Consider the following 18,427-nt stretch of genomic DNA (forward strand, 5'->3'; position numbering starts at 1 on the left):
CTTTCTGCAAATGCGCGGAGTGCGAGTCTAAAATGTCTCTGACAGACCTGCATGACCTATGCCTCCTCTGTTTGGGAGAGGGACATAGGACTGATAAATGCTCTCACTGCCTGGTCTTCTCTAAGCAGGCCAGGAAAAACCATGAGAATCTCCTCCGGAGGCTCTTGTGGGACCGGGCTCTCATGCAGTCCGACCTGCTCATCGCTGCTCCGAAGCCTGGCTCCTCTTCAGTGGCTCCACCCTCACGCCCTTTGGACGAAGGTGTGTCTGCCACGGTGGTTCTACCTGCTTCTCCCAAGAAAAAGCACGAGAAGCGCAAACATGCTGAACCCGACAAATCGGCAGGCCATAAGAAGGCCAAGAAGAAGGCTCCTAAACCTTCAAAAAATCGAAGGATCCGGAGCGTCCTCGACACCGAGACTCAGATTTGATGGCCCCCTCGGTACTGGCGGCACTTACCATACCAACTCCACCCGACCTGGTGCTTCAGACGGCTATGAGGGTTACCCCTCAAGGGTCCCCTCGCCGTGTGGCTGACCTTCCTGCTGGGCTGCTTCCAACTCTACAAAGAGGCTCTATTTCTGATGGGGAAATTCAGGACTCCCCCCCAGGGCTAGGTCGCCTACACCTATGCCCACAGTCACTCTGGAGGCGGATGTAGAGATGTCCCCGCCTAGGAGCCGGAGGAGTTGCTCCATGGAGCAGCGCTCTGAGGAATGGCATTGCTCATACTATCAGACCTGGGGCAATCCCCTCTCCGTTGGATACTATCCTGCTCCTAGGGGTTGGTCTTCACCACGTCCCGCGACCGACCGCAGTCCTTGGGCCTGAGGTGTGCATCCCCAGTACCTCCTCGGGATGGAAGTAGCCACTGCTTCTCCCCGGCAGAGTCCTCATCATCGGCTCCCCCGTATTATGGTGCTGACTCCAACAATTTGGAGGTCGATTCAACCTCCCCAGAAGTCGCTGTGACCTCCCAGGGCCCTGCGTCACCAGATGAATCGCATGTCTCCTTCGCGGAGCTGATGTCCCGGCTTGTCCAGTTCCTCAACATTGACGCTGTCCAGCATCCAGGACCTACTACGTACAAGTTTTATGACGTTGTCCGTGGGGAACAGTCCACATCGATCGTCCTGCCACTGATCACCACCTTACGACAGGCGATGACGCAGCCCTGGGACTTGCCCTCTCACCCTCAACCCACGTCTCGGAGGTACGAATCCATGTACCAGGTTCGGGAGGAGGATATCCCCTTCCTCCTCCGCCACCCCAAGCTGAACTCGGTCATGATGGAGTCCTTCCAGGGCAGAGAGGCAAGAGGTCACACTGCGCCAAGGGATAAGGAGGGACGAAAGATCGACTCCCTGGCCAGGCGAGTCTACACTGCCTCAGGCCTGGGGCTGCATATCTCCAACTACGAGGCGACGTTGGCGAGGTATCAATACTTAATAATGTGATGCCTCCACAATGTCGCCTCGACCCTCCCGGACCACCAGGGCAACCTGGCCAAGGTCCTCATCAAGGAGGCGATGCAGGTTGCTGTCTAGCAGTTGTCCACAGCCAGGCACCATGTGGGCACAGACTCGAGGGCCTTGGTCGGTGCCGTTTCACTCTGGAGACACACCTGGCTAAGAAATTGTAACTTCCCGGAGGAGACTAAACGTCGGATTGAGGAAATGCCCTTTGATGGGTCCGGGCTTTTCCACTCGCGCACCAACCACAAGTTAAAGAAACTACATGAATCCCGCATGACGGCACGCAGGATGGAGCTACAGACCCAGACCAGGCGTAAGTGGTCATGGACTCGTCCATCTTATAGGCAGTCCTACCAGCCTAGGCAGCAGCCCCAGCACCAGCAGCAGCAACAGCAGCGCCGCCATCCACAGCCCCAGCAATGCTATCAGCAGGGCCGTCGCCGTTTTGACGACAGGAGACAGCGTTGATGGGACTGGCGAACCATTCCTCTAATCCCTTCTATACCCACCCCCTTCTCATCTGGGGATCAGCTGCGAAGCCGACTCCCCAGTTGGGACTCCATCACATCTGATCGGTGGGTATTGTCCATCATTCAGCATGGCTATTGGATAGAATTCGACGTCGTTCCTCCATTAAGTCCGATCCGGTTTACATCATGCTCGCCGGCACTACTCGATGAAATACAACAACTTCTTCACAAAGGAACGATTCATCAAGTAATCCCACCTGATGGACTCCACGGATTCTATTCCAGATATTTTACGGTCCCAAAGCGGGATGGTGGTCTACGTCTGATTTTGGACTTAATGTAATCTGAATCGATTTATTGTGACAAAAATGTTTCGAATGACTACCCTTCAAAATATTTTGCCGCTGCTAAGGAAAGAGGATTGGTTTGCCTCATTGGACTTGAAGGACACCTATTTCCACATTTCGATCCACCCGAGTTATAGGCATTTCCTTTGTTTTGCTGTTGTACCCCATTTCTACGAATTTACAGCTTTACCTGTTGGACTGGCCACTGCTCCGAGAGTGTTCACCAAATGTATGGCCCCTGTCTGTGCTTTCCTACGCCTCCAAGGCATACAAATTTACCCGTATCTTGATGATAGGCTGCTAGTGTCCCAATCTAGGGAAGGACTCCTCGCATCCATCCGTACAACCTGTGCCTTGTTGGATGATCTGGGCCTACGCATTATTACCGAGAAATCTTCTCTACTTCCGACGCAGACACGTACCTTCATTGGAGCCCGCCTGGATTCGACGTTGGGGAAAGCCTTCCTTCCTCAGGACAGATAACAGATTCTTGCTCGCCACATCCATCGAATGCAACGAGATGGGACGGTCCCGGCAAAGTCTGTCCAGAGAATCCTGGGACATATGGCTTCCTCGGTTGCTGTGGTGCCACACGCCAGACTTCGACTCCATCCGTTACAACTTCTCTTCAACAACATGTTCCACCCACAGAGAGACCCACCGTCGAAATTGATTCGAATCCCATCCTCGGTGCTCCATGCTCTACTCTGGTGGTCGGTACCAGCCAGTCTGACTGTTGGGGTTCCCTTCAGGCCCCAGTGTCCTTCGATAACCCTCTGTACCGATGCATCTCTTTTGGGATGGGGAGCGATATGCTCCGGCCTATACACCCAAGGCATGTGGAATTGTCGAGAATCCATGAATCATATCAACTTCCTGGAGCTGCTGGCAGTATTCAAGGCCCTGTGCTCTTTCGAGGATGTTCTCCAACATCGGGTTGTTCAGATAACTTCGGACACCATAGCCACCGTCTTCTATCTGAACAAACAAGGTGGAACAAAGTCCCCAACTTTGGCAGACTTTCAATGAAAATTTGGGACTGGTGCATTCCGAGAGACATTACGCTGATGGCAGTCTATCTGGCTGGTACGGACAGTGTGCAAGCAGACCTCCTCAGTGGGCACATGTTCATCTCTCACAAATGGGAACTAAATCCTCGGACACGCGACCATCTCTTTCACCACTGGGGGTTCCCTGGCGTGGACTTGTTCGCCACCCAACAGAACAGGGTGTGCAATGCTTACTGTTCAAGAGCGGGAATCGGGGACGGATCCCTAGGGGATGCCTTCATGATCCCCTGGAACAACCTGATCTTTTACGTCTTCCCTCCAATCCCTCTTATGATGAGAGTGATAGCGAAGATAGTATACAATCGGGCCTCGGGGATAATAATTGCCCCTTGGTGGCCACTCCAAGCTTGGTTCGCGACACTGCTCGACATCTCTCGCGGGGAATGCCTCCATCTACCACTGCTTCCGTACCTCATAACCCAACAGGGTGGTACACTTCGCCATCCAGATTTACTGTCATTGAACTTAACAGCGTGGCGAATCCGGTAGCTACCATTGCGCCATCAGTATCGACGACAACTTCAAGTGGTTCGAATCCTGCCGTTGAATCCAGTGGGTTCAGTGTTTCCTCTTCATTTCTTCCTTCCATACCATCGGATTCAAGGATTGATCCGTTGAATCCGACAGCCTTTCATCGTGATATCCAACACATTCTTGATTCTGCTTTGAAGCTGTCCACATGGAAGTCCTAAATGGAGGCGATTTTCTACCTTTGCCGAGTCATGTTTGTTCATTTACATCATTGATACATCAAATCCTTCAGTTCCTATTAGAACTGCACAATTCCGGATTGAACCGTCTTCATTTAAAGTGTATATGGCAGCAATAGCCTACCATCGTGGCTTGGTTGATGGATCAACCATCTTCTCTCAACCTACTGTTAAGGGGTTTCTTAAAGGACTTCATAATCTTATCCATCAATCAGGCCAGTAATGCCTAAATGGAGTCTTTCTGTTGTTCTGCAAGCACTTACGAGACCTCCTTTCGAACCATTGGCAACAGTCTGATTTCATGGAAGACAGCGTTTCTTGTTGCGGTTACTTCAGCCCGAAGGACCAATGAGCGCTGCACTCTCCGCACAGACCCTCCTTACCTGAATTTTCACAGAGAAAAGGTCGTTTTGTGCCTCGACCCATCTTTTCTTCCTAAGGTGGCCACATCTTTTCATATGGGACAGGATATTATCTTACCTGCCTTTTTTCTGTCGCCGTCGACTCCATTAGAAAGATCGTTGCACTCACTTGACATTCGGCGCTGCTTAGCCTTCTACAGATCGAGGACTGAAGCTATTCAACGCTCAAATAGACTATTCGTTAAATATTCCACCAGAGATCAAGGCGATCCAGTCACTCCGCAGAGACTTTCCAAGTGGATAGTCCATACTATCACTTTATCCTATCAACTGGCTAAGATTGGATTACCTACAGCTCCTCGAAGCCATTCGACTAGGGCTGTTGCTGCCTCATCTGCCTTTGCATCGGGGGTCCCGATTGATGTTGTATGCCAAGCTGCTACTTGGGCGAACCCTTGCACTTTCGGCAGACATTATCGTCTAGATGTTCGGGCTTGGCAAGATTGCTCCTTTGGCAGATCCGTTCTTTCATCTATTCTTCATTGAGAACACCTCTCCTCCTCCTTTATGGCAAGGTTGTTAATCTACCCATATGTGTGATGCACAAAGGCCACAATGAAGAAAAGCAGGTTGCTTACCTGTAACTGATGTTCTTCGAGTGGCCATCTGTGCAGTCACACAACCCACCCGCCGGCCCCGCTCGGTGTCAGTGAGTGGACATATTCATCGGTACCTAAGGTTTCCCTTTTTTTCATGGTACCGATCTTTTTCCTATCTAGTAGTGGCAAAATTTTTTCCACATGGGGGCATACGTTCGGTCGTCAAAGACTGAACAAAATGGCGGACACTCCGCTCTTTATAGGCTATGGGGGAGGGGGAGCAGAGCTTTCCCGTCAGCTTGCAATCTTCCGTTAGCTTGCAATCTTCCAACCAAAGGCACTGTGCAGGCGCAGCACCCATATGTGTGACTGCACAAATGGCCACTCGAAGACCTTTTTATTCAAATGTCATTTTAACTGTTAATAGTATTTATTTATTTTATTCTTTGGCCAGGGCGACTTAATTTATATTGTTAATTTATATTATTTTAACAAAGTTTGTTTATGTTTGTGAGCTGCCCCAAGACTTTGGCGAATGGGGCAGCATAGAAATTTTCTAAATAAATACATACATACATCAGTTACAGGTAAGCAACCTGCTTTTCTCAAGATCCAAGCCCAAGGCCACTCATTAGTTATACTAAGCTCATATAATCTCTTACCAGTGACTTTTCCATTGATAGTGTGGCTCAGGGTGGTATTAAACTTGTCTCAAAGATCTTTATAAAGCTTAGTAGCAATGCTGCTTTGCTTGTTGCAGTGTTGTTTAAACTTATCATGACAAAGAGCACTTGTCCTAGAATGGTTGTGGTTTCTTGCTGCATAAAATTCACAAGTTCTCCTGAGCACAGTAGTAAATTTTCAGAAAGGTTTATGACTGGGTACACTGACAGCTAAACACTGAGACTGTGAACTAGCAAGAACTTTAAATGCTCACAACAAAAACATTCCAGGACCATTACGAGAACTATTGCCTTTCTCTTCCAAATGTTTTCTTCTTAAAAACTAAAAGTATTTCTAAAAGGTGATGCCTGATTTAGGCAGACATTAAGCTTGAAAACAAACAAACAAACTTTATGTTTTTGTTAGCACTATTTAAACATCTTAACCTAAAGTGTGGGACTGGGTACTCAGGAAATCTGGGTTCTAGTCTCCACTCAGCCATGGTGCTCCCTGGGTGACTTTGGGCCAGTCATGGATTCTCAAACAAAAACTGAAAGAAGAGGAGAATTATGTCAGTTGCCTTGAGTTTCTTGAAAGTTAAAAAAGATGGGATGTAGATAGAACATATGAGCACTGTCTTATTTATGTACAGACCAAAAGAAAGAACCTCATGTCACTATTTTTAAAATTCAAGGGAAAATATATCTACAGGAGGGGCAAAAATCCCTTAAATAAAAAAGTAATATGCAGAGTTGAAAGTGGTGTATTTTCCAAGGGATGGTTAATAGGAAATCTGAAGAATGTTGGGCAGTGATGCTGCCCTAGATTGGCCAACAAAGTAAGACATGACTTGGTGGTGATTATTTAACTAGAATTTGGTACACACTGTGGCTTTCAACAAGCCGTGGTGGAGTGTTTTGATTGCATTGAACTGGGAAAATGAACCTCCATCAAACTAATGCAAGAACTTTTGCAAAACTAAAACTTTCTAACCATTTTGGTATTCATTACAAGCCCCACCCCACAGCTGTGTGTGAAGTCATTTTTATAGACCTGCTGCTGAGTTGTGGTGGCATCAGCTATGGAACTTATTTATTTACCTATTATTAAATTACTAACCCACCCCATTAGCCATAACACCCTTCCCTCCACCACCCATATGCTTTCTTGCCCAGACGTCCTCCTTGTCTTAACAGCAGCAGCTCAGTTCTTTTAAAGAAGGAGCTCATGTAACAGGAAAGAAAGGGAAGGTTGACCAAGGCTCCTTCGGGCAATGTCCCTCAGTTTCTGCTTCCTAGGCTCAGTTCATGGTGTTAGTTTTAACTTTTGGCTGCCTAAGGGAGTGTCTGTCTTCTTATGAAATGACCCAGGTATTTAGATCAGGAAGGCCCCACTACCTGCAGAAGCATATTTCTTGTTTTCCCTCGAGAACAATGAACACTCCCTACACTCTTGCCTTTAGAAAGAGAGTGGGGTGGGAACTCTCTTTAATCCATCTTTGAAATTATGTTGTTTTTATGTTCTAATGTTTTACTGTTCTCAGTGTACTTATTTTTTGCTTTTCAAGGATTTATGTTTTTAACTCGCTGTGTACTGCTTAGGGATGTATGATAATTCCATTTGGGAGGTAAAACTAGATGGATTTTCTCTGTTTAGCTCTATGGATTTCATTTTGTTTTCCCCAGCAACTGGCATCATCTTGATCTGTGGTGAGTTGACCCAATATGTGGGTTCTGTTTGCTTTTTAATGGCAGCAGTGAAGGGATCTTAAAATTTATGCAAATGGTGTCACAATTTTTAAAAAAATATTTTATTGGTGACCTTTTGCAAGTGTGCATGATTAAAAATTTTGCCATCTGCTGTGTAACCCCAGAGTGGCATATCACCCTCTTGTATATACCCTTGTTGGTTCCATCCTCCCCATATACTATTTCCACTAGTCTGCGGAACCACATTTGGTACTTGTCAAATTGCTTGTCTATTCCCTTCTTCCTCACCAGTGGAGGATAAAATTGGCATTCTTTGGATATTTATAAGAGCATCAATTTGTTTAAATATTATGGCACCATTTGCACAAATTTCAAAAACCATCTCCCAATTTGTGAAAAATATTGAGTAAATGGCAAAACTCATCCAAAATTGCATAAAACTTTTCCAGAACTGGGGGGCGGGGAGGGATTGCCATGCCACCACTAACAGAAGTGCTGCATAATTCTCCCAGGGTCAAATGGAACAGAATTCCCAGCAGCACACAACCCTAGTGCTGGCTTGAGTTGCGTTGCTTATTAGGCCAGTCTCTCTTGCCTTTTGGTGGGAGAGAGGCATTGTGTACGACACACTGTTTTTTCCCAATTCTTAGGTTCGTTGCTGCCATGCTGGGGATGTGACATTCTCCACATCTCAGTCTGTCCTCGGTAGTGGCAGTGACCATATCTCAGTGATCCTGCGGAGAGTGGGACAACTGCCCCACTCTTCTCTAGCATTTGCAGCCGGTGCCAGTTGTGCTTCTGCAGTGGGGAGCAGGAAGAGGCAAATACACCTTTCTCTTCTTGCTCCTTGTCTCATAATGCTGTCAGTGTTGCAGAACAAGTAACAGTATCTCAGTGCCATATTTATCCTCTGGAGGAAATGTCAGAGGTAAAACAGTAGTTCAGATAGTCTGGTCTGGTTTTTATTAACAAACAGTGTCATCCTTCCTTCTCCTAGTAGTGTGATTCCTGTTGGTTCTCCTCTAACTACTCTTCAGGGTGTAGACAATAGCTTGTGGCTGAATTACCACAAGCTGAAAAGCTATTCAGCTATCAGACAATAGCTGAATTACCTGCCAAATTTGTTAGCTTTCCCTCCCTGCCTTCCCTCCCTTTCCCTCCCTTCCTGACTCAAGCTGTTTAGATCAAGTTTCCCCAAACTGTTGCCCACCATATGTCTTGGACCTCAACTCCCAACTTTCCTGACCATTGGCTATGTTAGCTGAGACTGATGGGAGTTATAGTCCAAAACATCTGGAGAGGACATGCTGGGGACAAATAGACATACATACATACGTACGTACGTACGTGTGTGTGTGTGTGTGTGTGTGTGTGTGTGTGTGTGTATATATATATATATATATATATAATACATGTGTGTGGTCCTGCTTTATTTTATGAGCTTGAATGCAATTGCTTGTATTGAAAAAATGATCTGGATCTAATTACAACATGCTGTTTTTTCTTATGGACTGAACTCTAATGATGAATTACAGCCTGTAAATATACAACTTTCTGGCAGGGAGGGGAGATCAATTTAGCACTCATGTTGATTTTGGTTTCATTATAGGGTTCACAAGATAAGAAACATTCAGAAGTGGTTAGCATTGCCTCCTTCTGCTCAATACTAATCAGAGTTATCTTGAGTGTCATTGCCATCGTGACACTGCTCCACCAGTATGGCCTTCCGCTGCCCAGTAGCTGCCCTCCAGGAGTTTGTCCACTCCCATTATCATCTGCTCCATTCTCTTCTGTGATGTGACTGTTACTGCTTTGGGCACATCATGAGAAGGCAAAACTCACTGGAGAAGATTGTAATGCAAGGGAAGGTTGAAGGCAGAAGAAGATGAAGACTACCTTGATTTTACAAGCCTTGATTTTGCAAGAGCTGAGCAGGGGTCTCAAATATAGGACATTTTGGATGGCATTCTTTCATTAGGTCACTGTTGATCAGAGATGACATGATAGCATATAACAACTGATGTTAGTAATGCTTTGCCTCTTGCTTCATTATTTTTCCCAGTTTCATAAATCCTTTGGAAAGACATACTTGGCCCTATTAACATTTCTATTCTCCAACTACAAAACCTTCTTTCCACATACTAAAGCCTTGCTCTTAGTTGTGATGCATGACTTTGGCTAAGGCTTTTCTTTCTTTCTTTTAAGATGTGGTTTTGACCTTGTGTTGCTATGAGTCTCTTGCATGGGGAAAACTGAAAAGTGTTCTGTGTGTATTAGTGAGTGCATTTTTGGGAAGGTGCGTGGCAGGCACCCTAGAGCCACTTCAGTCATGGCAAAGAGGCTTAAACACTGCTTCCATTCTGGCCTCCTTCTTGGTCCTTATGGATTCTTTCTCCCTGCAAGAGAGAAAGGCTAACAAGCAACTGCTTATTCTTCCTATCCAGGCTTGCTTCTTATCCACATTCAACATCCTTAGTGTTGCAACCATCACAGCCTCCCAGGAGTTCTTCGTGGAGTTGCATTCCTGTTTCTGTGGCATTTCGGCTGCAGCTCACTCTCTTGCTTAATTGCACAGCTCCTTAAATGTTTATGCATTTCTTCTGTACCAGGGGTGTTTTGTTTTTCTTGTCCTCCAAATTGATGGGAGTAAGAGTGGGCATTTGGACTGGCTGTCCACAAGAGACATGGGTACAATCCTGGACAGGGTGAATGCTGCTAAAGGAAAGTTTCTTCAGCTGATGTTCTTTTCATGAGTGGTTTTTACTGATTTCTTCAAATATGTCACTTCTGGCCCTCAACAGCTCTAGAATATATATTTTTTAAAAAAATCATTTGCGTTTGAAACTTCTGTTACAATAAACGAGTTAACTTCAATGTGATTTCAACTGCTTGTTTGCTTTTTCCCCTCCAGCATACCCTCTGTAATATCAAACACCTTATTTTGTTTATGTAGGTTTCACTAGTGGCAGAACACAGTTTATCCAGATGCCTTCAATTATAGGACTTCCTGTCAGATGTAGAATCCCTAGGCTCAGACCAAGCATGTGATCAAGTTCTGCGATATCAAATTATGCCAGCTGCTTGCTGTGTGCTGCTTTGCTTGAAGAAAGCTATTCTAAATGTTTCTTTCAAATTAAAATCAGTTATCCAATAGGAGGATTATTCACAAACAGTGGATAAACATGAACAGTTCCAGGTGAAATTTCCAGGAAAACAGGAACATAGTACCACCACATCTGACAGGGTGTCCCATTGTTTGATTCATGAATTACCAGAGCAACGTATTGTGATATTTCAGCCAATATGAGATCATTCTCTTTTCTTAAAATAAGTATATTTTTCAAAGAATTTATGTTGTGGGAGGAAAGGGACTAAATAATTATTGTAAAGATCTATTTTATGTTAGGCAACACAGTTACAAAGTCAAAGGGTCTGCAGTTTCAGAGGTGTAACTTACTTCCCAGCCATTATTTCTGTTCACTAGTCAGCTACCTCCTTCTTGAAGTCTTGTGACAAATGTAGAGAACTCTGCAGAGGGACTGTTTTTTCTGTCATCCTTGATGCTGCTTGATGTGAAAGCCCAGCAGGGAGGAAAAGATGTCTTCTCTTCAGCTGATATTGCCATGACCAGGACAAACATGTTCCTGCTATTGGCAAATAGAGTATTTTATTTATGAAAGCATGCTCATTTTGCACAGCTGTATTGTATAGTGTTTACTTATAGACTGAAGAATGTAGCAATTTAGACACCTAAACACAGAAGACACGCTTTTGCTAGCTTTTGCTATATATTTGCAATGTAAGGGTCCATAGAAATGTAACATGATGCCTTGCGGTTGGAAATCTTTTACAGGATTGCAAGCTTTGTTTCCTGATACCTTCAGCATGAATTCCTCTTACCTCCCTTTAGTGTGACTGGCTGTTGGATGCCCATCACTAACCTCAGCTAAAGAACATTGAAAACTCTAATTCAGAACCCATATTTAAAGGCTTTGAAGATTACATATGCCCATTCTGAATGAAACGTGATTTTTTTTCTCGCTTGTTCAGTTGCCTACTTTTCTCTGCCAATATGCTCTATGGAACAGCACATTACACTGAGTTGTTTGAATGTTGGGTGCCCTTAAAGATATGCTACTAGGGTAGGATACACAATTTTAAACACATTTTCTCAAACAAGAAAATGATGAGTTAAAACTAGACTTGCATAATTATATCAGAATTCAGCTAGGGAAAGCATAGTTTTGTTCACCTTGGTTAGTATAGGAGATATTATAGTGAAAGTTTTATTCTTTGGAGGTTAGGTTCTGTTTCTAATCTCTTCATCACAGGGATCTGGCACCTATTCAAACTGAAGTATGAAGGTAACTGTATTGTGGTTCTTGATCAAGCTATGATAAAAATAAAGTATAGTTGTTTACTATGAAGAAAATTAAAATCCCAAACTGGCTTAATTGATTATTATTTATTGCTACCAAAGTTATGAAAGTGTAAATGAATATCATTGAATAATTGAGAAATTATTTTTGCCACTTACCCTGTATGCTTTTACTGAGGTGTGAGAGGTATGCCTATTAAATCTGGCTCCTGTTAGGTCGAGGAGTAAGGAATCAGACACATAATGGCATCAGAAAAGTAGGCCTCTATTTACGCAAGATACTTTATTGGCTTCAAGGTACATTTGTTTGTACAAGTGGTGAATTAGCCATCTCTGAGCTCAAGCATAGCACTGGAGCTGAATGATCTCTGTGGTACTGGAATATGTCATCTTGTTTTGTTACTGTTTTTGAGGTGAGCTGTTCTTTTCAATTATGGGGCTAAACATAGCCTAACAATCATAACTTCCCTTAGAACAATGTGATTCAGAAACTAGAAATTATACATGGACACATAGCAAGAGGCCAAATTGTTTGGGTCAGTTGCAGTGGCCTGTAGATTTGTACTGGTGCTAGTTGAAATTAAAATGTAATGCAATAATGGAAATTAATTGTTGAAATTAAAATGTAATGCAAGTGGTGCAATAATGCAGAAAGAAATTTATCCTGTTCCTGGTTCAGTGTATTTTATGAAGGAAATGCATGACCAGTAAGGCATATAGTATGCAGGAATGCTCAGTGGAAAACCCATTGGACATACCATATTTCTAGAAGAAGCTATGGGGCTTAGCTTAAGTTGGCCCATAAACTTTTTTGATTACATAGTTTACCCTGGGAAGTGGAAAATAAGCCAGTATGCCTGAAATACATTTTCTTCATCATTGTGGAACCACAAGGCTTCTGCTTTGACTTACTTGTGGCACAGGCACCTCTTCCTTTAGAACTGAATTCTTGAAAATAAATGTGAAGTTGGAGTACTTGAGATGCTTCATGTGTATATTGATGATCACTTACAGTTGCAGAGTTAGTTCATGGCTCCATCTAGCTCAGTATTATCTTAGCCTTTGTCAAACTTGTTCCCTCCAGATTTTTGTGGGGGGGGGTCTACTGTTTACACCTGCCCCAGCCACCATTGCCAAAGGTCAGAAGTTAAGAAAATTGTAGCCCAAAACATCAGAGGCTGCTAGATTGTCTACACCTGAACAATAACCTTCCTCTCTAATATCCATTTTTCAAGAAAGTTTTTTTGTTTGTTTTGTGAAAATAAACAAATGTCTCATGTGAGCATGGGCTCTGATGAGCTACAATCTAGAATCACGCTTCCTGCTTCATCTCCTGTGTGTGAGAACCTAGTAGTGATCCAAGGTCACATGAATGAACTTTTGCTCGCATAATAAAGCTTTCCTCCCCCCCCCCTTCACTGGACTGGATTTTGAGGGTACACGGAGAGCTGTAGGGGGATTGGAAATTGTTCCTTTCCAGTTCTGCTGGTATTCTTCCATTCTATTGATAGAAGCACCTAATTAAACTATGTTAATATTTTATTGAGGGGTTCCCAGCCTTAGAGGCCTCAGGAGAAAAATTTACATAGAACATGATTTCAGTTATATTAATTATTAGCTGGGCATTTGAAAACACAGACCTAAAGGAGAGAAACAGGATGTACAGGTTGATTTGGCTTCTTTTTTGAATTATACCAAATCAGTTTCCAAATAAAAAGGAACAGAAAGGATTTGTCAGTGTGTCCCTTACAATAATTTCATTTCCAAATAAAATAAAAAATCATGATTTAAATATACTTTATTTTTCAAACAAAAAATCTCCAGAAAGCATTCATGGCAGAGTTAGGACTTGAAAACCATCTAGATTACTGTTCAGGCTACAGATCCAGACAAGAGAATGATTTTTAAAAAATTTAACTTGGCATTAACAGAAAATTGGCTCTGTTGCCAAAATCCAGGAGCTCTTTTTTAAACAGAGAAAACTATAAACTGATTCAGCATGCATGAAATTGTTGTAGAAAATGCAGTGCATAATGGATAGTGCTGGAAACACTTGCATGTTTTTTACTGTTGAATTTGTGTGTGTGTGTGTATCGCCTTCAGTGAAGATTTACCTCCCTGAACTTGAAGATTGATCCCAGCAGGGCCAGCATATTTAACGTTTTACAACAATGTGAGAAGTGCTGTGAAGAATATGGACATGCAGATTCTTTATATTTTACCTATAGTATTGCATAGGGCAGACAGATCACTTTATAGAACTAAAGGCAACAGTTGTATTACATGCAGCTTCACATTAGGTCTGAGTAAGTTTGAAAAGTGCACACTATGTCTTAATTTGGCTTTTTACTTTGTAACAAATCTTGGGAATTTAGCAGAATCTCAGTCGCTCCTCTTCTGTCTTTGTTTGTTTTCCAGAGTAAGGAAATTGGCCTTCAGATGCATGAAGAACTCTTGAAAGTTACCAATGAACTCTACACTGTGAGTAAATTGACTCTCTTGTATGTGATGCACGTTTCTGGAATAAATTCAAGTAGTTTTACAGTTTCTTAGTGCAGAGTTAGCAATACCCTTTTTGAAAATGTCCAGATTAATTTCATTTGCTCTAGATTAGTTAAAGGGAAATGAGTCCATCATTTGTGCCACAGTTACCATTTTTAGAATGTGACCCTGCCCAAGTTGTATATATTCCGTCTCTGTTGTTTATCTGATGTACTTCTTGCTTTGGTTTACATTTAGCACAAAACAGTGGTTTTGTTCATTCTGTGTTCATGTGTGTTTTGGATTGCCATCCAGAACTGGATTCATCCATCACATGGTGCATGTCTCCTTGGACAATGGGACATCCTCCTCCTCCCTCCTGCATCCTCCCTCAAATCTGGAAGGACCCTTGGTTTGAAGGGCTTGCTTAAACCATGGTTTAACCTGTTCAGGTGTAACTGGGAACTATGGTTTTTGCAAAAATAGAACACATTAAAATGAAAAATGCAAGGAGCATGTGATCACAGGGCTTGTTCATATAATGCCATATTTAGCAAAAGTAGCTGTTAAACTATGTAATTTCCTCTAAAAGCAAGGCTTGTTTGTGCTTTGTCTTCCTTTTCTTTTTTTGACTTAATTGTCTAGCTGCATCTATCACTGGGTAAAGTCTCTTTCCAGGGATATTTTCTGATATTTGCTTCATGTACAAATTTGGTAGCTGTTCCAATATGTACTTAATTTAATGTTCCAATAAATGTTGCATAATATCCTAGGATTCAAATCCCATTCTCCTAGAGCTTCCAAGAAAAGACTAAGGAACTGAGGAGTGTGATTTAAAATCTTGTCCAAAATATACCTATTGCATGTGATGAACATCTAACGTAGTGGTGTGACAAATGCTATACAGATGACATATTTACTTGCTTACACCATAGGATAAATTTGAGGGTTTATTCTGCTTCTTTTCAGGATGCTCTGTTCTTCTATTTTGGCACATTATATAGAATTTCTGCTATCTACAGCTGGTTTTGTTAATGATATAGCCTACAGAAGGAATTCTACATAAGAAATATTTTGTTTTAACAAATGATTCTTAGATATTAAGAAGGACATAGGACTTCATCTTGTACAAAGAAAAAAGCTATTTATTTTTAAATTGTTATTTGATTCTACTCCTGGTCTTTTTCAGAAGCAAGGGGAGATTCAGAGAGTTAAGACTGGAATAAGCAACCTGTTGGCTCCCAGATGTTTTAGCTGCAACTCAGCTTATAAAAGTTGTAGTCCCAAATATCTAGCATGTATTCAATTGTCTATCCCTGGTTTAGACTCTGCAGAGTTTAGGTTCCTATGTTGTAAATCTCTGCTTACAGTTGTCCTGACAGTCTGATGATGAGAAATTGCTGCAATCAATGAACCATTATGCTGCAAGACAATACAATATAATGGCTCTCAATACATTAGGACTAGACAAGGTATTTTATACATCTCTTAGCAATGGATATGCTGATTCTATGTGAGTCTAAATTTTAGATTTCATTCTAGATCTTATACAAGAGAGCCATTAAACTAGCTGCTGGTAGAGAGAAGGCATTTCTTGGTTTGATCAGAAACAATGCAGATAATCATAGTGCTTGTGGGCTGCAAGCTTACCTTTAGTTTGCTTCTTATTGCTGCTACATTATTTCATTAGATAATTACAGATGTAAATGCAGTAGTAATTTCTTTTTGAAAAAAAAATTTTTTTACAGTATTGCCAGGGAAGGGAAAAAGAGAATGTAGAGTTTATGGTAGGACGATCCTGTAGGTCAAAGAATTTTCACTATTTTGTGTTCTGATCATAGTCTGCTTGTTGTTAATACAGAATCATAGGATAGGAGGGTTGGAAGGAGTCAGAGGGCCATTGGGTCCAACCCCTTTCTCAGTGCAGGACTCCAAGTTAAATCAACCTTCTCAGATGGCTGTCCAGTTGCATCTTGAATGTCTCTACTGGCAAAACCCACATCCTCATGAGATAATTGGTTCCATTATCCATTGTAGGTGTCAGATAGCGCAATTGCCCTGGCATTAGCTTAGCACTGTTGTTTGTGTGCATCTTTTACTAAACAGTTTTTCTTTAGCTATGGAAGGAGAAAGATAGTAATCAGACATGGTCACTAAGTCACTTGAAAAAGAAGGTATTCTTTTAGAAATCAGTGAGACTGGAAGGTTGATGTCCTAGAATGTCCATGGAGATTCTGTTGTTGTTGTTTTATAGGCCAATAGAGCAGTTATAATAGGCTGCTATAGTATCAGGCTTGAGTCTCAGAGGCCAGACTGTAGATTTAAGGAAATAGACAACTTAAATATGAGATTTGTTCATAAACAATGCTCTTACTAGTTCCATATAAAACCTTTTTATTTAATGGCTATTTTAAAAATTAATTTTATCGTTAACAGTTGCTTTTTTGTTTTTTGTTTTTATATAATTTTACTGTACTTATTGCTGTTTTATTGTTTTAATTCTACATTGTAAGCCGTCCCAAGATGCCGAGGCATGTGATGACAACATATAAAAGTTTTAAATAAATAAATATTGTATAGAACATTGAGCAATATAGGGACAGAACACAAAAAGTGCTTAATTAGCTGTGGCTTCTTGCCTCACAGAGAGACAGTGTGGCGTGGTGAAAGCCAGTGTGTTGTGTGCTACTTAAAATGTAGGATTGAAACTTAGCAAATCTAGGTTCTAGTTATTTATTTATTATATTTATATGCTGCTCTGTAGCCTGAAGGGCTCTCTGGGTGACTTACAATAAAAGCATGGACAGGCAACAATAAAACAAAACAAAAGAGAATAAAATCGAGAGTTCAAGGATAAAATCCATTAAAAATATAAAATCAGGTATTCATAACAGAAGAGCATAGTGAGCAAGCAGCGATAAGTTAACAGAACAGAACCAAATTGGCCACTAAAACCGTGTCTTTACTTGTAGTGAAAGGTGAATAGTGATGGCACTTCCTTAGGGAGGGCATCCATAAGTGGGTCTGCAGTCACGGAGAAGGCCCTTCTAGCAGTTTCCTCATTCAATTCACTGGGGGGGGGGTAGCTCTTGAAGAAGGACCTCTGACAAGGGCCTTTGTGATCTGGTTGGGATATATGGGGACAGGTGTTCCCTCAAATATCCTGGCCTCAAGCCATTTTGGGCTTTGTCTGTTAATGCCAATGCTTTGAATTGGGCCCAGATTGCAGCATGCAGCCAATGCAACTGGTGAAGAACCAGCACAGGCTCTTGACGACTGGTCCTTGTTAGCAGCCGCACTGCTTTGTTTTGGGGTAGATGAAGTGTCCAGACCTCCTTCAAAGGCAGTCACAAATAGAACGCATTACAGTAATCCAGGAGAGAGGTTACCAGTGCATGGATGACTGTGGCAAGGCTCCACTCCTCAAAGTAGGAATGTGGCTGAGATCAGCCTGGGCTGATCCCTGTCCACTGAGTTCACCTGTGAAACAAGTGATAACTCTGGTTCCAAGAGCATCCCAAGCTACAAATCTTGTCCTCTAGGGGGAACGTGGCCCTGTACAGGACAGGTTGAAAATTACTCAGTTGGACACATGGTCTGCCCACCAGCAGCACCTAGTTCCCCCTTAGTTCTAGTTCCCAAGTGGCCATGAATCTGAGTGGGTGACTTTTGGCCACTCACTAACTCTCAGTCTAGCCTATCTCACAGGGCTCTGGTGAGGATAAAATGGAGAGAAGGAAGTTTATGTAAGCCATCTTGGGTTTCTTGCAGGAAAAGGCAGGCTCCAAATAATCATGTGAAGAAAATGTGTTTTCCTGACATACTGTGCAATGTCCACAGTCTAGCTGAACAAGAAGAATGTGTGAATGCATGCTAACAATGCCAAAAAACATTTCATTTTTCTTCAACTCCAGAATACCTAGAAATAGTTTTACTGGAATTCATCACCTAGAGTACTTTGCAATAAATAGATATTAGTTATATTTATTGAGGCCTGCTCTTGGTAATGCGTGCCAATGAAACAAAATGTGACACACCTTACTGCTTTATTCCAAGGCTTTACAAGAATAGGCAATCAGGACTGGGTTTTTAAAAGTCAGCATGATTAGCACTTGGATAAATAATAGTTGTATGGGGCATAGTCTCTATGCATACACAGCAAA

At 42.5% G+C, this 18,427-nt stretch overlaps 1 protein-coding gene across 3 annotated transcripts in view; it reads left to right on the forward strand.

The window, feature by feature from the left end:
* SRGAP3 (SLIT-ROBO Rho GTPase activating protein 3) overlaps positions 1 to 18,427 on the forward strand; it is a 238,153-nt gene that overhangs the window by 134,165 nt on the left and 85,561 nt on the right. For all 3 annotated transcript variants that reach the window (XM_044451993.1, XM_044451995.1, XM_044451994.1), the window contains exon 4: positions 14,202 to 14,264. In XM_044451993.1, coding sequence (XP_044307928.1) covers positions 14,202 to 14,264 — 63 coding nt within the window. The remainder of the gene's footprint in view (positions 1 to 14,201; positions 14,265 to 18,427) is intronic.

The sequence above is a fragment of the Varanus komodoensis genome, unplaced genomic scaffold (assembly GCF_004798865.1).
Source record: "Varanus komodoensis strain SLA01 unplaced genomic scaffold, ASM479886v1 scaffold6_4, whole genome shotgun sequence".
Lineage (NCBI taxonomy): Eukaryota > Metazoa > Chordata > Lepidosauria > Squamata > Varanidae > Varanus > Varanus komodoensis.